The sequence below is a fragment of the Pagrus pagrus genome (assembly GCF_965226575.1).
Source record: "Pagrus pagrus genome assembly, chromosome: 1".
NCBI lineage: Eukaryota > Metazoa > Chordata > Actinopteri > Spariformes > Sparidae > Pagrus > Pagrus pagrus.
In genome coordinates, this window is record NC_140185.1 from 27903378 (window position 1) to 27927331 (window position 23954).

The 23954-nt window shown below is 41.7% G+C and overlaps 2 protein-coding genes and 1 long non-coding RNA gene across 5 annotated transcripts in view; 2 read left to right on the forward strand and 1 right to left on the reverse strand.

The window, feature by feature from the left end:
* The window catches only part of itsn2b (intersectin 2b), a 41099-nt gene extending 33705 nt beyond the window's left edge, over positions 1-7394 (reverse strand). The window contains exon 1 of one of the 3 annotated variants that reach the window (XM_084380579.1): positions 6893-7394. The gene's annotated coding sequence lies outside the window, so the exon portion shown is untranslated. The remainder of the gene's footprint in view (positions 1-6892) is intronic. The other 2 variants (XM_084380578.1, XM_084380580.1) reach the window with 2 other exon arrangements.
* A 333-nt stretch (positions 7395-7727) lies between these two features.
* On the forward strand, positions 7728-15045 carry gcfc2 (GC-rich sequence DNA-binding factor 2). The gene is made up of 18 exons (XM_084353613.1): positions 7728-8126; positions 8663-8764; positions 9067-9315; positions 9511-9759; positions 9861-9958; positions 10125-10270; positions 10395-10578; positions 11004-11127; positions 11245-11296; positions 11489-11586; positions 11786-11985; positions 12088-12232; positions 12688-12809; positions 13255-13331; positions 13643-13709; positions 13839-13985; positions 14121-14257; positions 14538-15045. The coding sequence occupies exons 1-18, from the start codon at positions 7805-7807 to the stop codon at positions 14668-14670; spliced, it is 2652 nt and encodes an 883-aa protein (XP_084209739.1). The 5' UTR covers positions 7728-7804; the 3' UTR covers positions 14671-15045.
* A 6330-nt stretch (positions 15046-21375) lies between these two features.
* Positions 21376-23766, forward strand: LOC311259156. Its single transcript, XR_014622840.1, has 3 exons — positions 21376-21491; positions 23475-23526; positions 23715-23766. It is a non-coding gene; the product is annotated as an uncharacterized lncRNA (long non-coding RNA).
* The last annotated feature ends 188 nt before the right edge of the window (positions 23767-23954 follow it).

Here is a 23954-nt window from a genome sequence, read left to right on the forward strand (position 1 = left end):
TTACGGCTGCGTTACGGCTCCGGTACGATTGTGCTCCGGCGTCCTCGTCCGGCAACCCCCACCAGTTGCGTTTTGAGTCCGCTACGGCGCAGCTCCGCCGATCAGCTGGAGAAACGAAACCGAGGAATTCCCGCGATAATTACATAATCACACACGAACGCAGTTATCTGTATGTGTTATAAACACAACAACACGAAGTGTTCCCGACCGACAGATTAGAAGAAGAGCTTGTATTTGTCTCTTTTTTGAGGTTTTTGTGTTTGTATCAACACGGAGTGTTTTATTTTGAAAATCAACCGGATTTCTTGTTGTTGTTTCGTGTCTGACTTCCTGTCTGCTCTGTGCTAAATTCGGCTGAATTGCTGCGTTGTGTTGCGGCGTCCGCAAAAATAGAAGTCCTGCGTATCTGCTCCGCAGGGCTGCGGACTGCCGGAGCTGGCACGCAGCAGACACGCAGCGCAGCGGACCTGGTGGAAATTAACACATAGACTAAAGTGTTACGGATCAGCTCCGCCGTAACGCAGCCGTACCGTATCCAGTGGAATATGGGGGTGACACAGCAACGTAGGGAACCGCGCACGTCCGCGGCGCACAGCTCCACGGACATGCACGGGGGGAAAAACGGCATTGCCGTCGCACCGAATGCACGCGGCTACGCGCCGTTTTGGGTTGTGGCAACCATGAATGAGTTCGCCTCAGTTTCACGTGATTGTCACTGTCAGCCTGTTAATTTTACTGACGCGAGCTGAGACGCTCGGCCGACGTGAATCTGAACGATTCGCACAAGTCTCCTAATTGGCCACGAAAAAAGCGAGTTGCGCTTTTCGGCGCGCTGTTTGCATCCCTGAATATAACAAAAGTGCATTTTGTGCTCAGTGCTCACAACTGTATTCAACTTTACTACACTCTGACTCTATATAATCCCAAACTGCACAAGGCTCTTGTTCCTAAGGCTAATGAATCAAATCTTCATCGCTAATGTTAACGTGTACAGCTATCAATATGAGTAAGTAGTAAGTTAGCTCTCTGTTTACGCTAATGTTAGCAGCTAACTAGCCAGTTAGCTTAACGAGACGACGGTCCCTCTTCATCGTCGTTGTCAGCAACAACGTGCTTCCTTTTCAGGAGCTCGTGCATCACACTTGTGCTGCCGTGAAAGGCGAGTTCTGTCTTGCAGATATTGCATTGCACACTTTTCTCTTTTGTTTTCTTAAAATGCTCCCACACTTTTGAGCTCCGTTGCCGCCGGGTAGCCATGATACCAGAGAGCCCGTCTGGTATAACTTCAGGTGACACCACGGCTGACCCAGATTACCACTACTGCGCATGTGTGTCAAAACAGAAAGGCAGACGCGGCAGTGGAAGGTGCGCAGCAGTTTTGAGAGAGAAAACAAAGTTTAAAAAAAAACAAAAAACGACGCGTCGACTATTAAATTAGTTGTCGACGATTTTAATAGTCGACGTAATCGTGACTAGTCGACTAATCGTGGCAGCCCTACTGACCGACTGATCGACTGACTTGGCAGGCACAAGAAACTAACTTCAGTGGTGGACTTGGCTTTGCAAACCTCATGCAAATCCTTTCTGAAGGCTGCACCTACCCCTAAAGGCAAAACTACATTTTGAACTTCAGCTGTAATGCATAAGCACTAAAAAAACGAGGTTGGAAAACGGACATAAGACTACTGGGGAGGCCGCTGTGAGTGACACTGTTTTGATAGCGTTTAAGTCCTCACCATTGAAAGGAGACATAATACAAACATTTACAGACAAGACAAAGGATTCTATTTTTACATACAGGTTTGCATGATTTTCAAATGGGCTGGGCAATTTTCATAACTTCAGAAAAACCTTTCAAAGCACACTGTATAGTCTGGACACTAGATCCTTGTAAATGAATGAATGAATAAGAATGAATAGAGACTTGCAGCTGGAAGGCGTGTGTTCAAGCTTCTGTAAGAGTGAGAACTCAAGCAAGGCTTTGAGACTAAGATAGCTTTCCTGCTTTTCAAGGTTGCACTCAAGTTACAGTGATATACCATTTTCAAGGTATACCGTAGAATAAAAACCGAAGATTATCACACTGTGTACATTTGCTCATCTTTAGTAATGAAGTCTACTGTGAGCCTTGCATTACATTTTTTTCAAGTAATATTAAGTTTCATGTCTGTCAGGACAAATTTTGTGAAATTATGATTAAGTGTTCGTTCAACCCATTTTACTCTATTAAACATCATTGTAACTGATATTGTGTAAAACCATATTCCATGATAACATAATATGTTTTCAGATGGTTATTTCATTGTGAAAATGTCATATAGTTGCAATCCTAGGTTGCATCAATGCTGAGAACTGTGTAAGCCCATCCTGGTGCCCACGCACATCCAGTAATCCCATTATTGTTGTCATGGACGAATACATAAATAGACATATGACCCATGTTAGGTCCCAACCTGTAGTTTATGAAACAGCTTGTCCACAGTCATGCAGGTGGTGGAACACTGTGTAACCACACAGTGCATTTACTCACTAACAGCTGTCAGCAGTTTAACAGACGGTAACAATGATGTCTACCACACTGGATCGTAACACAGCACGGAAGAAATACATTTACATATATCACAACTATAATGACACCTTGACGTTTTGGTATTTCTCTTCACCCATACAAGTCTGGTTGGTCCAGTCTGGGAGAACATTGATTCCTAATGATCTGGATCAACTGACTAATGATGAGGGTGTTTATGTCTGTATATATTACCTGTTTGTTCTGTGGTGTTTACTTTACCATACCTCACAAAAATCTCATTGTTGCATGAAATGAATTTCATTGGTCTTGGCAGGCTTTTGCCTGACTTCCTCACTTGCCTAGTTAGAATATGTTCAACAAAACATTAGAAATGTAATATGTAAAGAGGCCAAGCAAACAACATTACCTTATGAATACCCCATTCACAACCTGCCATTAACATGCAAACTGTATCTGCACATCCTATCTGAACAAGGTAAAAACAAGTAACCGCATTGTGTAAATACATACATAAACACATTGTGATCTGATCTCAGCACAGTGCGTGTGCAATCTGTACAGTGTGATCACATTCTTAAGGAAAAAGGTCCACCCAGCAAGTTTCAAAATGTCACCAACCTCGGCTCTTTCTGCAAGCTTCAGCAAGCCCAGAGAAAAGCTACAAGCAGCAGCTGCAGCAAGCAAGTCTTCCCTCGCAAAATAATTTATACTAAATAAAGAAATGATTTAATAGTGCATGATTACTGTCCATGGCATTGCCTTCTTGACCTGGGATGCCAGATCCGACTAACTAATTTACATATTTAAAATCCCATCAGAATACAGACGAATTTTGATAATGAGAATGCTTATTAATACCACAAGTAAATGACAAAAGGTTGTGGATTGGATGCCATTATGCAGATAATGTATCCAGGCACAGATTTTTAATAACAGGTGTAAACTGTCAAGGTGCATAGAGCAAGCAAAAGACAGTCAGGAGATAAAATAAAGAGGAATCACAGACAGATCACCCAAAGTCTACTATTAACAAAATGAGGGCTTCTCTTAGGGATGTTCTTCAGTTTGTGTGTACAGATAACAGCCTGTATGAACCTGTTCTCCAAATGACCATGTTTTCGTCCTGTTCTCTTTATCACTAAGTCGTCAAGAGAATTGAGTCACTGCAATTCCCAGCTGCATAATTCAACTGTGGACACTATGGAGGCTTCCCTGACAGGAATTGTCACAGCTAGCAACATCAAGGCCGACAAATATCAACCTACCTCGGCCATTACAGTAATTAATACTAATAACAATGACTCGGTAAGCCTCATCAGTGATCCAGCATACACAGTAGCTTGAGTTCAGCTCTGAATGCATCATAACACTGACACAATGTAGATGTGCATTCTTCTTTAGGTTTGCACATTTTCTTTGAACTGAAAAATGATGACATTGAACAGATTGTCAAGGTTAACATGAAACATGACTGAAAAATCAATGCCTGCCTGAAGCATGGTGGTAACACCATACTTCCTCAGAGTGTGGTTTTGTCTCTTCATCTATGGCTTGGCTATATCGGTCAGACCTCACCTGCTTCAGTTCTGCTTTGGTCCGTGCTCAGAGACTGGGACAACTCTGTCTCTGCTTTAGTATATATACAACACAGAAAACTGTTGGATAAATAGCCTGGCTGTCGCTGACCGTAGTGTCCATATGTCTGTTTGTCTGTGACCCTCCTGCTCTGCTTAGTGTGCACTTTTAATACTGCACCTTGCTGCCATGTGGACTCTTTTCGTTTTTAAAGGAAAAAAAACACAATGAAGAACCAGACGGATGGATGAGACTGAGGAAAGGAGTCACTGATGTTTTTGATGAACCTTTCCTCCATTCTTTATCCCCCCACTTCCTCATTCCCTTACTGTATCTATTACAGTCCTTTTTTTCCTCTCTCTATCTTTCTGTCTCTCCATGTGTCATCTATGTACAGTAAATCTAGCTACCCTACCAGTTGTGTGACCCTGACCTGTCCTCAACACTACTCTGTTCTGAAACAACCACTGCCTGTTGTTCTGAGAAATGATTGATTTTCAGCCGCCACGCTCGCTGACCTCACACCAATGACATCAACTCCATCCACGACTCTCTATCTCCCCGATGACCCTCTCTGACTCCATCTGTCTGTGTTTGTTTCTGTATATAATAATGTGTCACATTTATCACTTATTCTCCACTCTACTGTTATTGCTTTATTCCAACTGTTATGACCATAGAGCTAACTATTTAGTTAGCCTTGTTAAAGTGGTATTTCAGCACAACCCATCCACCCACTCTGCCACAAACACCACCCCATCCACCAGCGGTGTTCACACATTCAGAAAGTGCTGCAAAGGCCTTTTGGAGTTTTTCACATTGGGTTTGATTAACACTGGTTACAGTGCTGGGTTTTGTTTTCTTAGGAGGCAAGGCATGCCTCTCCCTCCTTTAGTCTGCTTCGACCCGCCCTGATTTGTCCATACATCAAAACGATATGACAGGACTGAATAAAGTACTGTGATAAACTGCTATTGTATAGTATGAACTAGAGTTAAAACAAGATATTTGTAGTACTGCGTGTACTGTATATGTGCATGTGATTCCTCCATCATTTTCACTGTGGTTTTAATGAAAATATTCAGGAGGAGGAGCTCAACCTTCAAACATCTGCTTAATAAATTCTCTACCGACGCAGTAGTGGGTCTGTCCAGAGGCTGATGTAATATTGTAAATGCTGCTCAAAGTCACATGGCTGCACTAACAGTAGTGATGATCACAAGTAGCACGACAGCGAGGAAGAAAATTGGCAACTCCAGCCAACTGTAATAATCATAATGTAAACAGCAACCCTGACCTTTCATTCTACTGAAAGGTCTGAGGTGAGGCTCAGCACGGCTGGCACTGGCAGCCATTAATTGTTTTGCCTCGAGGATGCCTCAGCCTCGCGGAAGTTTGTGAACATGGAGGTCAAAGCCCCATTGATCAGCTGAATGGCAACCTTCATGCTCAGGTTCAGCATTAAAATTATGAAGAGGTAAAGACGGCTGGCAAGACCAAAGGGTCTTTTACCTTACCTGCAGTGACAGAGAGCCTTCAATCTCTGTACTACACCGTGTGCCCCATTGTGAATGTGTGTGTCAGAGCCCTGATACACAACCACACCTCTTTAACAACCAACTCTCACCACCATTAACACCACTGTAACTGCCTTGAATACTTGTAACAGCTGATACTCCCCAAATACTCTAATATGATTGCCTGGTTGTCACAAAAATATTGAAGAGGCTTTTTGGACTGTGTGATCAGTGTCAGGCAATGGCCACTTAACCATAAAATCTGCATAGGAATGGACATTAAGATTAAGCCTAATAATGTTGATAATGCATTGAACATTGGAGGAAACCACAGAGTGGTGACTACACATAGCGAGAAGAGGCTGCATCAAAGCCTTGGTAGCACAAAATGTATTAGATCAGCAAACTGACACAAAAAACACCGATTACGGTTATCGGAATAAATTACTGGCTTCGTTAATCTGTCATAGAGAGCAAACTCCACTGGTGGTATTGCAACATAATGAAAAATGTTGATTGAAATGAGCCTGTAGATCATTAGCTATCAAAAAGTGGCAAAAACAGGACATTGTGGATGCCAACTCTAACATTTCCTGGGTTACTTTCTCTCAATGATGTTAGAAGTGATGCTTATTTATTGTTGGCTCTGCTTATTTCACTTCAGCCAGAACAAGAAATCCACTGCAGGGCATCCCAAAATGGACTCAAAATCTCAAAATAAGGACATAACTGAGCACTGTTACTGTATTATTGATAGCAGATTCTGTCAGTCCATAATCTCAAACTAACATGGACGTCCCTCTGTGTGTATGTTAGATATACTGATAGAGTAACATTCCCTGATCACTTGTCACCAGCCTGCTGCAACCTGCATAACTAGTTTGAGGCATTTAGGAGACTTTCCTGCAAATCAGCTTTTACAGCTTACTTTCCACGTATACGCTCGCTTTACGGGAGTATCAATAAATACCCCGTGTCCGAGTATTGATTATAACAAACGTCTAATGAAGTCATGACTTAGCTAGCTAACCCTAACTCCCATCCCAGTCCCAGGTTGTGTTGATGAGGATCAGCAGAGAAGCATCACCGCCCTTCAAAGACACTTTTCTCTTAAATTTCTGAATCAAATATCCAAAGAAACATTAACCGGCGAGATTATACATAGTCGTAAAGCTTACGTGAGCCCTAAAAGTCATTTATAGAAACATTACCATGACAATATCAAACTTAACTTGCACTCATGCTTAGATAAGCAGTTTCGCTTGCCTACCTCTCTCACCACGACCCAAAAAAAAACAAAAAAAACACCCAACTTCCGAGCTTCTGAGCGGCCCGGAGTTATCATCCACCACCTCTGGGCGCTTTCCCAGACACACTGCGGAGGTTTATAATCCAAAGAAAGCGCCGTTGGTTTGAGAAACGTGGAAGTTTAGCAGCGTTGTTACTCAGAGAACCTGTTGCTGACAGCTCGGTGTGTGTCGCAACAACAACATGGCTGACGACGAGTGAGCGGTGGCAGCGAGGCTCGGCTGCGGGGCGCTGTTAACGTCTGACCGTCGGCTGAGTGGGAGGAGAGGAGAAGAGAGGAGAGGGGAGGAGAGGCAGGGAGGCATACAAGTTGAACAGATGGGAGAAGGAGAACAATTGATGGGAGAGCTGATGGGGAAAAGATAAGGAAGAAGGCAACACAAGAACTACATAAACTACAGTCATTTATTTCTCGTTTGAAGCTCTGCCCTCACTGCTTTGACGTTGTCACATGTCATTTGAGAACAGATATTCCTCAACTGAACTAATTCTGGCTGACATTTTACCTCATATATCGTCCGAGTCAACAATCATACATTATTAATTTCTCCTGAGTATTATGCCTACTTAGTAGGACAGGTGGTCATAATAAGGGTGGCCTGGTAAACTGATAAATTTAAGTTTTTTCATTATAGTTTTCTATCGTTTTGTGAAACTTTAAATTGATAATAGCGTTTAATAATCTACAGAATATAAAATTGAAAGTTGCTTAGCTGATTTGACTTTTTTTTGGCTGTTCACAACATATCCCATAGTGCATTGCGGCTGATTTACGTTACATTTTTGCGCCTTTGTTAAACGATTTCCGGCAGAACGTATAACGCTTTACTGCTAGTTTACAAACCACTTGCTATCTCCATGCAAGTCGGCCAAAATGTTCAATAAAAAGCCCCGGAGGAACTTTCGACAGAGAAAACAGAACTCCAGTGACGAAGAGGACGAGCAGAAGAACAAAGAAGATGGAGAGGAAAATGAGAAAGCTCCAGTCGTGGTAAATAAGCCGTCCAGCCTGACCCAGAGCCGCGGCATCTCCTGCAGCTCCAAGCGGGAAGCGACGCCTCCCAAGGCGGACAGCAGTGACGGAGAAGACGGTGAGCCGTTGGGAGTAACAGAAGAAATAGAAGAGAGGAAGAGAGACAAAGATGAGATTAAGAAGAAAACAAACACCGTCCTCAGTTTCACTGACGACAAAGAAGGTAATTAAGTATAAATATGGCGCTGTGAAGTCAATATTTTTAAAGATGGACCAGTCAGATGTTTACTTAACGTTGCACTAACGTTACTCAACGACAGTTGGTAACAAACGTTAAATAAACGTAAGAGTCAGCGGAAATATGAAATAAAAGTCTCAAAATGATATAGAGACATCTTACAGGGTATTTTCATTAAAATTGTAACAATTTTGCGTTTTTGTACACACTTATAACTGAATGAAGTGTAAATTGGCCAGTACCAAAAGTCCTAGTTTCTTTTTCTTAAATTAATCTCAGGTTTGTCAGGTATTATGCGCCACTAAAGTGCACAATAAGCATAGAAAAGTTAGTTTATGTTGTGCTCCCATGGGCCATATTCCTACATAAAGTTGTGTTTACCACAAATCAGCAGACACAGAAAACCTGTGGCTGTTATGGAGAATTGCAGGTGGCCGGGAAGACTGCACAGAAGGTTTTAGTTGGGCTGAGGGTTAAATTTTTGCTCATGGATCTGTGTTTGTTTTTTTTTTTACTGTTAGCTGACGGACCAACATTTAAACTGAAGAAGTCCTCTGATAAGGCTGTGCTGTTCCAAATTAGAAAGAAGCCGTCGTCACCTGCCAAGACCAGCCAAAGGACGGGTAGGTACCAAACTGGTTCATATTAGAAACACCCTTGAGCCAGCAGGGCATTATGATAGATGTCGCAAACACAAATCTTATTGTATCAAGTTTTGCAGAATTGTCGTATCATGATGCTGTCATTAACTTGGCAACGTATCTGATAATATTGCATTGTGAGTTAATGCCTTACTCATTGAAGTAATGCTCAAGATTTTTATCTTATTTCAGTAATTATATCAATGATTAGTTGATTAAGTTTTCCAGTGTCAACATACTTGATCATTTTTGGTATTAGAATCTCTTCCTCTCCTCTCTCCCAGCGGCAGCGGGTGAAGGTGTCCGACCATCTGATTCTCACAGGCAGGATTATGACTGTCAGGCTTCACCACGTGGTCTACACCAAAGTGATGATGACAATGGGGACTCTGACGATGATGATGTTGAGGATGATGATGAGGATGATGATGAGGATAATGGGGATGACAGTGATGAGAGTGATGAAGGTGGTGTCAGGTCTCCCTCAGTCAGCTCAGTAGCCTCAGACTCCAGCCGCTCAGCTACTAATCCAAGTATGTGTTTTTGTGAGTGTATGCTGTATGTGTGTGTCAGAAAGAAAAAGCAACTTGTTGTTTTAAATCCGTAGATGGTTGTTGGTGTGTGCATGCTAAAGATTTTAGATAATAGACAAGATCAATATTCAGTATGGAGGCTACAGCTAGTACTTGTGTATACCTGTATTTACGTCTGTCAACTTGTCTTTACAGTACTTATCCCTAATGCCAAAGCGATCAAGGCAGCCAGGAGGAAGCGTCAAGCTGCTCGAGCCCAGAAAGAGTTCATTCCCATGGGTAGAGATGGCCATAGCTCCGCTGGTAGCACTCCGGATCACTACAGCAGGGAGGATGACGAAGACAGAGTGGATGATGATGATGATGAGCCAGATGATCATGAGAGAAGAATCGAGTTCGCCCCTCGATTAAAGAGCATCAGGGAGAGGATAGCTGAGAAACTTGGTATGAGAGCATGGGAGAAAGGGGTGGTCGAGTGGAGAGGTTGTGCACCGAATTGTGGGAATGTGAGGTGTACTAGTTTGTATGTTTGTGTGTAATCTTAGGGAGTGATGGCAGTCTCTCAGGGACTGACGGAGAAGAGCAGGAACTTTGGGAGGAGACACAAATTGTGAAGGGAGTCAGGAGACGTCCAGGAGAACAGGTAGGAAGAGATTCAGGCAGCCATCTTACTCTTTTTCCACATATTGATCTCTTGACCTTTAAGTGTAAAACTAGCCACTTTCGAATGGCAGAATAGTCTTATCTGAAGACTTAAGCCCTCCCCTCTGTACTGCAGCTTTGACATCCTTTATTTTTCTTCTTCTCAGAGCCCATCTGGCAGTGAATCCAGCAGCTACAGCTACAGCAGCAGTAACAGCAGGCGTAGACAAAAGAAGAGATCAGCAGGGGTCAGAATCCCAAAGACTCTTCCTCCCATCAGTATCTCAATGGTCAAAAAGAGGATAACTGGAAAGTAAGTTTCTTCTAGCATTATTTGTCTTAATGTAACACCACAAGTAGTACATGTGTTGTAATCAAACACATTTAACACCTGTGTACTCGTCACTTCATCTCTTTTGATTTTTTTTTCTCTCTAGACTAGACTCCCTGAAGGAGGTGCACAGAGCACGGCAGGCAGAGCTGAGGAGGATGGAGGGAGATGTTGAGAGCGCTAAAACCTCCGCAGAGACTCTGGAGGAAAGTGCCCCAGAGAGCCAGCTGAAGTTTTACAGAGCCATGACCCTTTATGTCCACAACCTGGTGGAGTGTCTACGGGAGAAGGTCAGAAATTAATCATCATTATAACAGAAACCTTAATTGTACCGTTCCAAGATGATGACAGTTTAATCTCTAATGAACACTCTCGGGTTGCGTTTTAGTTTTTAGAGCTGGTTGGCAGGTTTCATGGTTTGGCAGTCAAGTATGATGGAACAGTTTTCTAATAATGTTTACTGATTTGATCATGTTATGTTTTTATATCACATTTCATAAAGTGGTAGTCTGAATTGATTATTAGTATTAATATTACCTATTACACACGTTGATTGTTTGACCTCAAATCTCTGTCCTAATCAAACAGTTTAGTCAGACAGAACCAGTTTGCCTTGAACAGTTTGACTGTTACTTCTTCTCTACAGAAATGCTCCCTCTTCTGAAGATAAATGAAAGTAAATGAAAATAAACGATAATTTTTTGACTGTTGACAGGTTGTTGAGATCAACTCACTGGAACTGGAGTTGCATTCTCTGCTGTCTGACCAGATGGAGGCACTGTTGGATCAGAGACGACAGAGGACCAAAGAGCAGGCTGATCGCCTGCAGCAGCTCAGCTGTGAGTAACATCTGTGTTTCCATGTGTCTGTTTGTGCATTTGTGATCAAAGTGTATCTAAAGTAATCTATGGAGGCAATATTTAAATAAAATGTATTTCTGCATCTCCCTTTTATAGATAGCACAGATGAGCACAGCAGAAACTCGGCAAATGGAACAGAACCTCAAGGGTGAGTGTGATAAATCTGTCAAGATTAAAGTTTTTATTCTCAGTTTTTTTCCATGTATTATATCATTGTATACATAAACAACTTGCTGTAGTAGTAAATAAGAAATGCTTACAAGAATTAATTTATATATCAAAGAGAGGTGTATACAAGGTCTGTCAAAACAGGTACTGATGTTTGTCTGACACTTTGCAGCGAGGCAGATGCTGGTGTTAAAGCTGAGGAAGATATGGATATACCTGAAGATGCACAGCTTTCAGCAGAAGAGGACGAGCAGCTGCAGAAGATGACAGGTGAGGAATTAAATCTGTTCAGCTCTCTATCTGTTTAACAAAAAGCTTCAGCCAATCGACCAGGGTTTATTTTAATAGAACAAATGTAGGAGTATAAAGTGTGATACAGTATAATTCTGCCAGGCTGTAATATAAATCTCTACTCTGATCCTTTTGTTGCTTTCATCTGACTCTCTCCCCTTTCTGCCCTCCTCTTCAGATGATATCCTGTCGAGGTCCAAGGCAGTGTTCTCTGACGTCCAGGACGAGTTCTGCGGCGTTAAGAAGATTCTGTCCCGCTTTGAAGAATGGAGAGGATCCTACTCTGACTCCTACCACAGTGCCTACATCTCTCTATGTCTGCCCAAGTTGTTGAACCCCGTCATAAGACATCAGCTACTGGCATGGAACCCACTAAAGGTACACGTGGACGCAAACGCAGAAACTAGCTCATGCATACACACAGTTGCCATCACACAACATGTGCCTTTATGTGTCCAATGTAATTTGTGTGTGTTTCAGGGTGCTAGTGGGGACTTTGAAAACTTTCCGTGGTTCTCAGCTGTGGAGACCTTTTGTCACGGTCATGGTCATGAGGAGCTGGAGCACACAGACAGACAGACACTGTCTGCTATCATAGAAAAGACTGTCCTGCCCAAGATGACAGGTAAAACATACTAGTTCTTAACAATTAATCAAGTTGTTTTTGAAATAACAATATCCAAATTGCAGGAGCTATAATGTATTGCTAAAGGTAAGATGTGTCACAACATACCATTATAGATGAAACATTGTGGTGCTACAGAGATGCCCGGGCCTACAAATCATGTTCTTCAGTTGTAAGGGAACAGGCACGTCTTTCACATACTTGTACCTATCCATGACTCCTGAAGTTTATTATTTTTGCATTTTCTATAGAAAAACTTTGTAATCCAGGCCAGAAATGTCACTTTACTCATTGTAGTCTGGCAAGGCTTAACAACAGGGCTGTACGTGATTTCCTTATTCATTTATTTATCTTACCAGTTGCTGTACTGTCAACAAGCTCTCCTTCACTTTGTTAGTCTGTAGATCACAGATGTGTGAACCAACATCACTTTCTCCTTGTCTTTCTTTGTTTAGCCTATGTGGAGCTGGCATGGGATCCCTTATCCCGCCATCAGTCAGTCTGTCTGTCTGACGTTTGTCACAGACTAAAGGAGGACTATTCTGTCTTTGAAGGGGAGCAGAGTAAACCGGTCAAGGTAAAGCCAACACAAACATACATACTACATATATGGCATACTTTAAGGTACTTTTAACTGTTTACGAAACAATCTCAATTTAATACTAATATATTACTACTATATGACCTACAGAAGCAAACAAGTTATTTTTCATTCCGGTCACCAGGCCAGATTCCAACTTATCTAGGTTGGATAGGTCATAAAATTAAAACTCCTTTGTATGGTGGGAGACTGAATTGAGGAGTCTCGCAGTTGAAAAGAAGCTGCTCTTTAGTCTGGTGGTACGGCACTAAAAGAAAGTTTACTTTACTACACTTTCGTCATCTTTTGTCCACAGATGTCCTTGTAGCTTTCAGCTTTTATTAATAAATAAATAAAATGTCAACATACAACACATTTAAATATACAATAAACCATGTATGAACATGTTTGTGACAATAATGTGTTTTCATGTCTCACACAGGCTTTCGTAGAGGCTGTGATCGGCCGACTAAGGAGCTGTGTAGATGAAGATGTCTTCATCCCTCTGTACCCCAAAAAGTCAGTTTCTTTTCTTGCTTCTTTCACTTTAAACATTAAGTGACCATTTGAATGACTAACAAGTAGAAAGCAGGTGTGACTTCCCGTCAGTGTCATCATTGTGAATCAAGTGGGATACAATGATTTCTCTAAGCATTAGGCAGTGCTCTTATCCATGCTTTCAACAGAAAGTCTCTTCTTTTCTTTGCCCAGCACACAGTACAGACTCAAGTATGTCTCAGCTCGGTCATTGGATAAAATTGTCGATCAAAGTCCTGAAGCTTGTTTAAAGATCAGGTCAATCAAAAATACTGTATATTTTTTTTATCAAGGGTCCTGGAAGACCGGTCGTCTCCTCAGTGTCGCTTCAGGGATCAACAGTTCTGGACGGCCATAAAAGTAATGCTCTCCAACAAATGCTTCTTTGAAACCACTTGTGTGTCTCATATTATCTCAGCCTTTCCGATTGAGAGGATGTATTTCTCCCAGGCCGCTGTTTGTTAATCAGTTGTTTTGTGTTCATATTAGCTACTAGATAACATGGGGAAATGGGAGTTGCTGCTTCCTGAGTCTGTGTTGAAGGAACTGATGTTGGACAAACTACTGAACCGATACCTGATGATCACCCTCTCCAGTCAGACACTGCACAACAATGCTGTCCATTCATGCAGAAAGGTGTTTAAATTTATAACTTTTCACATTGAATATTTGTATTTTTAATGTCTGTGCACTTGATCTTGAAAATGGGCTGGTGGTTTCCTTTGATTAACACCACTACTGCTCTCCCTCTCTCTTTCTCACTTTCTCCAGATAGCAGATAGTCTGCCACTTTCTTGGCTGAAAGGACAGACCGTCTGTTTGCCTCAGCTCCAGAATTTCAGAAACCACCTAGTTGAGAAAGTACATACAGTTTGCAAACAGCAGCCTCCTGAAGACACAAACACCAGGTACGAGAAACTACACTAATTGCTATAAGTTAAGTTAGTCACAGTGACCTGTACTTGTTATTTGATGATTCATCAGCAGCTGGACATAACATTGCCTCCCATTCCCCCATCACAACTTATCTTGTGCTTCACAACTTTCCAAGTGACAAAATGTGACTTAAAACTTTAGTTTATTTAGTGGTTATTGTTATAAATTTTGCAGATATCATAACTTTTCTTATTACATCTAGAACAACAAGGTGACTTACATAATTCTCTTGTGTGTCCCTGTCTACTGTAGGTCTGCTGTGGTTGAAGTGCTGCACATTTTAAGCAGAATCCGGTGCAACGACTCCATCATGACTATAGCACAAAAATACCACTATGAAGATGTCATCTACTCTCACCAGCTGCTGAACCAAGAGGAAGTGTGAGCTAAAAACGCTGTGGAATGGATGGTGGATCAAAGTACGCTGTTAAAAACGCTCTGCCTCAAACATAGCTGAACTGGATCACGTATGGCGAGTAAAATGCCAAGAGCCATGAGGCCAATGATGTCTTCTTATGGTGGATAGCCACTGGTAGTAAGACAAGCACTTTGACCACACTGCATATATTAGAGTGTGTGAGGTGGTGCTAAAGTAAATGGCAACAAATGGAACAAAGTACTTGCTTAACCAAGGAAACTGAAATATTGTGAGGGGAAAAGAATTAACCTCCCTGTTATTTTTAGATGTGATCATTTTGCTGTTTGTTTTGTACAAGAGATCACTGTATTTTTAAGAATAAATATGTGTAATTTGTTAATATATCCAGAGTTTTTCTTTATTTTTTATTCTATTTCCATTTTCAATTTTATGTATTTAAGTGACTTGCTGATACCTATTATCCCAGCTTCATACAGTCAGACATAAAATTAAGGTTATGGCACAACCAATTTTTCAAAAGTCTTCCTTTATTGGATAGCAACAGCTGAAGAAAGTCAGGAAAGGAGGTATAGAGAGATTGACATGCAGCAATGGGTGCAGTCTGGAATTGAACCCAGGATGCTGTGGGGAGGGACGCGCTCTACCAGATGAGCTACCTGGGTGACTTCTTTATATACAAGTCAGTGGTCATGGCAGCTTTCACCATAGAAAACAACCTGGGTTACATCAAGTCGAGAGTGATTATCATGAACCGGTGTCTTATTTCGGTCAGCTCTGAGGACAGGATATCATTATCATATCATTGTCTGGATAATATATAGATACAATTAGATTTGTAAAAACACAGTCTCAAAACATCATATCCAACTATAGCATGAAATCAATAATCTCAGTTGAAGAAATTACTCTGCTTTGACTAACTACTTCAAATAAATATTATGTTACATACACAATTTACACCAAAGGGTCTAAAACAGCTTTTCTAGGTCGGCATTCTATAACCATACAGTGACGGATGAAAATCATTTTCTTACACATTAAAAAGGCAAATTAACCCCAGAGACATCTGTGTTGGTGGTTGTATTGCCCTCGTGCTTGCTTACCTCTGTGTGCACCACATGCACACAGCAAAGACAACATTTCCAGCTACTTGGACTGAGGCTCATTATCAATCATTAAGCTGCAAATAAGTGTTCCCATCAACAAATACAATGTCAGGGTTAAGTCTAACACTAGATTTCTTGTAGTAGTGTGCAGTCAGGGGAATTATGGTTTCACTGAACAGTTGAAAGTCATTTCTGCATATTTTAAGGGTAAAGCAATTTTACACATTTAAGTGTGTATACACATCTTGGAGAGAACAGTTGCTTGAGTTAAAAAGTCTGTGTATAAAGTCTTTGTGGCTGCAGAAGAAGCTGCATGTACTCTGATAAATTGCCTCCAGTGATGTCAGCTAGTGGGTAAGTTCATTGTGGTCAATGTAGTCACCAGGTTTTGTTAAGGAAGGAGAATGAATAGAATTAAAGCGATATTTCTGGTTCTGTTTTTATCAATTTTGATCATTGTTTTTTAACCTGTCCATAATGAGCCTATCAGTGTTATATAGGTACAATGCTAGACCAGTTGACTGCTTTTCAAAACCTGATGCCTACATTACCCACAATGCAATTTAGCCACAGATGGCATCACTGGAGGCAATTTATCAGGTCACATGCAGCTTCTTCTGGAGCCACAAAAGGCTTTATATTTCTGTTTTTTTACATGTGTAGCAGAACTCCCCAAGACCTGCAAACATTCTTTATTGTGTAAAACTGGTGTAGTTACCCTTGAACTTTCAGGTCAGTGCTCTCTGAAGACAAGATAGCTTCCCAGCCCTGTGCAGGTAGAGTAAGGGTTGGACGAGCCCACAGACTATGCCCAGAATTGAAGACAGATCATAAACTATACTTGGAACAAAAAAATGCTGCACTAAATAGTGCAATGTTAGTGGTAGCAGATAATTGACCACAAAACACAGCAGGTTAACCAAAATGATGTTGATGGCTTTTCTTTTCATCTTGTCTCCTCTTCCCCTCTCCTCCCCCTGCCTCTCTCCTGGACCGGGCCGTTTCAGAGAAAACAGAATTGTGAAGTAGCAGTACAAAAATATGCAAAATATAGGAACAAACCACAACAAGCTAATGTTTGCTACATCTGATAATGTTAACATAAGCAAAACCATCAAAAAGAAGGAACACCAGGCCAGAGCACACTGTGCCACTGTGTACTTCAGGGGCTTTAACCTGGGAAATAGAAACACAGCACAGTGTTCAGTTAATCTGTCTTATTGTCACAGGTCTGACTTAAAGACTGTAGAAAATCAGTTAAAACACTTACCTGATGAAAGTTAATGGGTGGATCACTGCAATGTAACGCTCCACACAGATGCAGCTCTGAAAAATAGGCCGGCCGGTCCACAGCAGAGTCAACTGTACGCTCACCAGGAGCTGAAGACCATCTATGACATGTTCAAAGCCGTACATACAGTACAGCTGGGCTGGCAGTCCCAGACAGAACAGAATCTCACAGACAGCCAGGCTTAGGAGGTAAGTGTCTGAAGCCAGCAGCTCTCTGGTCCCATGACAAATCAGCCAAGACATCCACATGTTTGCTGGGACACCCACCACAAAGTTACCCAGCAGGAAGATGGACACAATAGAAAGAGCAGCATCGGTGTCAGCTTGCGGGGAAAGTATACATTTTGTTGAGGTACCGTTGAAAAGCGAATCATTCAGTTGAGTTGTAGACATTTTCGCAGTGGTTCCTCAAGATGGTGAAGGCCCTCCAATGTCCACAATGGTCACAGATTTTGTAAGAACTTCACCTTGTGAGTCTTTGAGTGAAAATGCTTCACGTCTCAAGGTGGGTAATCAGAATCTCTCTCTGTCACCTGCCCCTTCGCTTTGTAGCTGAACTCTTGTGACACAGACTTTTCATACAAACTCCTCATAGCAAAACAAACGCTTGGCAAGCAAATAGCTTGATTTGCATGAATGAGGCATTAACACTCAAAATGCCTTTCTTTAATTCTACAGCCATTCATGACCCATTTGTCATATTTGCAACCTTATAAATAACCACTTTTATTAATACTCTTAATTTATATTTTCAAAATAAAGGCACAGCTTACGTTCCAATAAATAAATTACTAATAATTATGCTGCTGCCAGCCCAACTTGAAGTCAGGCGTAAAAACAAGGTTATGGCACAACCAATTTTTCAAAAGTCTTCCTTTATTGGATAGCAACAGCTGAAGAAAGTCAGGAAAGGAGGTATAGAGAGATTGACATGCAGCAATGGGTGCAGTCTGGAATTGAACCCAGGATGCTGTGGGGAGGGACACGCTCTACCAGATGAGCTACCTGGGTGACTTCTTTATATACAAGTCAGTGGTCATGGCAGCTTTCACCATAAAAAACAACCTGGGTTACATCAAGTCGAGAGTGATTATCATGAACCAGTGTTTTATTTCAGTCAGCTCTGAGGACAGGATATGATTATCATTGTCTGGATAATATATAGATAAAATTAGATTTGTAAAAACACAGTCTCAAAACATCATATCCAACTATAGTGTAAAATCAATAATCTCAGTCGAAGAAATGATTCTGCTTTGACTAACTACTTCAAATAAATATTATGTTACATACACAATTCACACAAAAGGGTCTAAAACAGCTTTTCCAGGTCGGCATTCTATAACCATACAGTGACAGATGAAAATCATTTTATTACCCATTACATAGGCAAATTAACCCCAGAGACATCTGTGTTGGTGGTTGTATTGCCCTCGTGCTTGCTTACCTCTGTGTGCACCGCATGCACACAGCAAAGACAACATTCCCAGCTACTCGGACTGAGGCTCATTATCAATCATTAAGCTGCAAATAAGTGTTCCCATCAACAAATACAATGTCAGGGTTAAGTCTAACACTAGATTTCTTGTAGTAGTGTGCAGTCAGGGGAATTATGGTTTCACTGAACAGTTGAAAGTCATTTCTGCATATTTTAAGGGTAAAGCAATTTTACACATTTAAGTGTGTATACACATCTTGGAGAGAACAGTTGCTTGAGTTAAAAAGTCTGTGTATAAAGTCTTTGTGGCTCCAGAAGAAGCTGCATGTACTCTGATAAATTGCCTCCAGTGATGTCAGCTAGTGGGTAAGTTCATTGTAGGTAATGTAGGCACCAGGTTTTGTAAAGGAAGGAGAATAAATAGAATTATAGCGATATTTCTGGTTCTGTTTTTATCAGTTTTGATAATTGGTCCATAATGAGTCTAACAGTGTTATAGAAGTACAATGCCAGACCAGTTGACTGCTTTTCAAAACCTGGTGCCTACATTACCCACAATGCAATTTAGCCACAGATGGCATCACTGGAGGCAATTTATCAGGTCACATGCAGCTTCTTCTGGAGCCACAAAAGGCTTTATATTTCTGTTTTTTACATGTGTAGCAGAACTCCCCAAGACCTGCAAACATTCTTTAGTGTGTAAAATTGGTGTAGTTACCCTTTAACTTTCAGGTCAGTGTTTCGAGTTTTGAGGCAGGATAGCTTCCCAGCCCTGTGCAGGTAGAGTAAGGGTTGGACGAGCCCACAGACTACACCCAGACTTGAAGACAGATCATAAACTATACTTGGAACAAAAAATTGCTGCGCCAAATAGTAAATCGTTAGTGGTAGCAGATAATTGACCACAAAACACACCAGGTTAACCAAAATGATGTTGATGGCTTTTCTTTTTATCTCGTCTCCTCTTCCCCTCTCCTCCCCCTGCCTCTCTCCTGGACCGGGCCGTTTCAGAGAAAACAGAATTGTGAAGTAGCAGTACAAAAATATGCAGAGTATAGGAACAAACCACAACAAGCTAATGTTTGCTACATCTGGTAATGTTAACACAAGCAAAGCCATCAAAAAGAAGGAACACCAGGCCAGAGCACACTGTGCCACTGTGTACTTCAGGGGCTTTAACCTGGGAAATAGAAACACAGCACATTGTTCAGTAAATACTTCTTATTGTCACAGGTCTGACTTAAAGACTGTAGAAAATCAGTTAAAACACTTACCTGATGAAAGTTAATGGGTGGACCACTGCAATGTAACGCTCCACACAGATGCAGCTCTGAAAAATAGGCCGGCCGGTCCACAGCAGAGTCAACTGTACCCTCAACAGGAGCTGAAGACCATCTATGACACGTTCAAAGCCGTACATACAGTACAGCTGGGCTGGCAGTCCCAGACAGAACAGAATCTCACAGACAGCCAGGCTTAGGAGGTAAGTGTCTGAAGCCAGCAGCTCTCTGGTCCCATGACAAATCAGCCAAGACATCCACATGTTTGCTGGGACACCCACCACAAAGTTACCCAGCAGGAAGATGGACACAATAGAAAGACCAGCATCGGTGCCAAAATGCACGGAAAGTATACATTTTGTTGAGGTATCGTTGAAAAGAGAATCATTCAGTTGAGTTGTAGACATTTTCGCAGTGGTTCCTCAAGATGGTGAAGGCCCTCCAATGTCCACAATGGTCACAGATTTTGTAAGAACTTCACCTTGTGAGTCTTCGAGTGAAAATGCTTCAAGTCTCAAGGTGGGTTTTCAGAATCTCTCTCTGTCACCTGCCCCTTCGCTTTGGAGCTGAACTCTTGTGACACAGACTTTTCATACAAACTGTCCTCATAGCAAAACAAACACTTGGCAAGCAAATAGCTTGATTTGCATGAATGAGGCATTAACACTCAAAATGCCTTTCTTTAATTCTACAGCCATTCATGACCCATTTGTCATGTCTCAGGTTTGCTGTGAAAAGTTTTGGAAATAAACTATAAAATATGACACTGTGATGTATGACATGACCCAAGTTGTGCTGTAGATCACAAACTAACCTTGAGATGTAAAATAACTGGCTTTTTTTCTTTTTTCTTTGTAAATATAAACCACTGATCTTGAAAACCTCTTCCACATGACAGAAAATGTATTATGGGCATCACTGATTAGTTTCTATGAAGCTTTGTGAGAAAGACACAAGACGTATATCCATTAGCAGGGTTGACTTTATTCATGATGCCCATACAAAGCAAAACACACCAAAACAAAACCCCCAAACAGCTCTTCACGTGCACAAAATGCTCAAACACTCAAAACGTGGAAAACTGACATCAACATCACTTTGTGGATGAGACTGTTCCAGTCAATATGAAAGAGACAGATTTTTCAAAAACTCAAACTTGTTAGCTAAACAGCAGAGATTGTTCATTCTGACAAGGCTCTAAAGCAAATGTTTGTATTGGTGAATTGCTGCAACATTCATCTTTAAAAATAAAGATTGAAGAGAGGAGGATGACTTAGTGATAGTCCAACTATAAACTGTCAAAAACACAGAGCAATCAGGAGTTTTAGCTGACGGGCCAGGAAAGACAAGCATGTACGTGCACACACACACACACCTTTGCTTTCCCTACTTGGACTTGCGTTCATTTCCTGGAGACTTAACCTTGTTTGTTTGACCTCAAATCTCTGTCCTAATCACACAGGTTTGTCAGACAGAACCAGTTTGCCTTGAACAGTTTCACTGTTACTTCTTCTCTACAGAAATGCTCCCTCTTTTGAAGATAAATGAAAGTAAATGAAAATAAATGATATTTTTTTGACTGTTGACAGGTTGTTGAGATCAACTCACTGGAACTGGAGTTGCATTCTCTGCTGTCTGACCAGATGGAGGCACTGCTGGCTCAGAGACGACAGAGGACCAAAGAGCAGGCTGACCGCCTGCAGCAGCTCAGCTGTGAGTAACATCTGTGTTTCCATGTGTCTGTTTGTGCATTTGTGATCAAAGTGTATCTAAAGTCTGTCTTCTCAGTCAAACACTCCTTGGCTCAATGCTACTGCCCGGCCCACCAGTAACCTGTCTGCCTTCCATCTTCCCTCAAATCAACAGATATCCCAATTGATCATGTCTTTTAGGTCTACTACTTGTCTACTCGATCCACTTCTTACCACTTTGGTCAAGGCTTGTCTCCCCACACTCTCCTCACTCATCACAGAAATTGTACACTCCTCCCTGTCAATTGGTATTGTTCCCTCCCTACTCAAAACTGCTTCAGTCACACCCATATAAAGAAACCTGGCCTAGACCCGAATTAATTTAATAACTATTGCCCTATCTCAAACCTCCCATTCATCTCAAAAGTTATTGAACGTGCAGTAGCCTGCCAACTTCAAGACCATCTATCTAACAATAACCTCTTTGAGCCTTTCCAGTCCGGTTTCCGTCCCAATCACAGCACAGAAACAGCTCTCACTAAAATTACAAATGACCTTCTTTTAGCAGCTGATTCTGGCCTACTCACCATCCTCATACTCCTAGACCTCAGTGCCGACCTCAGTGCCGCCTTCGACACAATATCTCACACGATTCTCTTAGATCGTTTGGCCGGCACTGGGGTCTCTGGCATTCCTCTTCAGTGGTTCCATTCTTACCTGTCCGACCGTTCATAGTTTATCCAAGGAGAAAATACCAGATAATCACCCTCGCCACTCCCTCACGGTGTTCCACAAGGTTCTGTCCTCGGTCCCCTACTCTTTATCATCTATATCCTCCCTCTTGGCAGTATCTTCCGTCATTCTGGTATCCACTTTCACTGTTATGCTGACGACACCCAAATCTACATCACCACCAAACCAGACACTACATCACCACCTACTGCCCTTGTGGACTGCCTGCAAACCATCACAAACTGGATGTCAAACAACAAGCTCAAACTCAATGGCAATAAAAGTGAAATTCTCCTCATTGGATCCAAATCATCACTCTCCAAATCCCACCCCCTCAGTATTCTCATCGACGGCTGTTTGGTACCCACTTCAACCGAAGTTAAAAGTCTTGGCGTTATTTTGGACAGTACCTTCTCATTCACATCCCACATCAATAACATCTCAAGCACAGCCTTTTTCCATCGCCGCAATATCTCCAGACTCCGCCCTTCCCTCACCCAGCACTCCACCGAAATCCTCATAAATGCCCTGGTCACTTCCCGCCTAGATTATTGCAACTCCCTCCTCACCGGTCTACCACAGAAACTCATCCACCGTCTACAAACCATCCAGAACACCGCCGCCAGAATCATCACCCGTACGAAGTCCTTGGATCATATTACACCAGTCCTCATACAACTCCACTGGCTCCCTGTCAATCAACGTATACACTACAAACTCCTTCCGCTGACTTTCAAAGCTCTCCACAACCAGGCCCCCCCCCATATCTCTCTAATATGCTACACCCTTATATCCCACCCCGTTCACTCCGTTCCTCATCTGCCGCCCTGCTTTCCACCCCTTCATTCTCACTCACCTCACTGGGCGCTTGGGCTTTTAGCTGTTCTGCACCCAGACTCTGGAACTCACTCCCACTACACATACGCACTCTGGACTCCATTGACACCTTCAAATACCACCTCAAAACACACCTTTTTAAGTTGTCCTATTCCCTATAATACCCTGTCCCCCAACCGTTTTATCCACTTTATCTATTTTTCTAACCACATTGTATTTTCTTTGTATATATTTATATTATGTACTATTGTATTTCCTATCTGTTCTTTGTTGTTTTCTGTTTCTTAAATGTAAGGTGACCTTGGGTGTTTGAAAGGTGCCACCAAATAAAATGTATTATTATTATTATTATTATTATTATTATTATTACTATTATTAAAGTACTCTATGGAGGCAATATTTAAATAAAATGTATTTCTGCATCTCCCTTTTATAGATAGCACAGATGAGCACAGCAGAAACTCAGCAAATGGAACAGAAACTCAGGGGTGAGTGTGATAAATCTGTCAAGATAAAAGTTTTTAGTCCCAGTTTTTTTCCATGTATTATATCATTGTATACATAAACAACTTGCTATGTAAATAAGAAATGCTTACAAGAATTAATTTATGTATCAAAGAGAGGTGTATACAAGGTCTGTCAACACAGGTACTGATGTTTGTCTGACACTTTGCAGCAAGGCAGATGCTGGTGTTAAAGCTGAGGAAGATATATACCTGAAGACACACAGCTTTCAGCAGAAGAGCATGAGCAGCTGCAGAAGAAGTGGATCACGTATGGCGAGTAAAATGCCAAGAGCCATGAGGCCAATGATGTCTTCTTATGGTGGATAGCCACTGGTAGTAAGACGAGCACTTTGACCACACTGCATATATTAGAGTGTGTGAGGTGGTGCTAAAGTAAATGGCAACAAATG

Excerpts from the sequence above, each read along its gene's own strand:
- gcfc2 (XM_084353613.1), top strand. The coding sequence starts at position 7,805 with ATGTTCAATAAAAAGCCCCGGAGGAACTTTCGACAGAGAAAACAGAAC. Across the intron at positions 11,587-11,785 it reads GCAGCTGCAGAAGATGACAG|ATGATATCCTGTCGAGGTCC; the intron begins GTGAGGAATTAA and ends CCTCCTCTTCAG. Across the intron at positions 13,332-13,642 it reads ATCCCTCTGTACCCCAAAAA|GGTCCTGGAAGACCGGTCGT; the intron begins GTCAGTTTCTTT and ends TTTTTTATCAAG.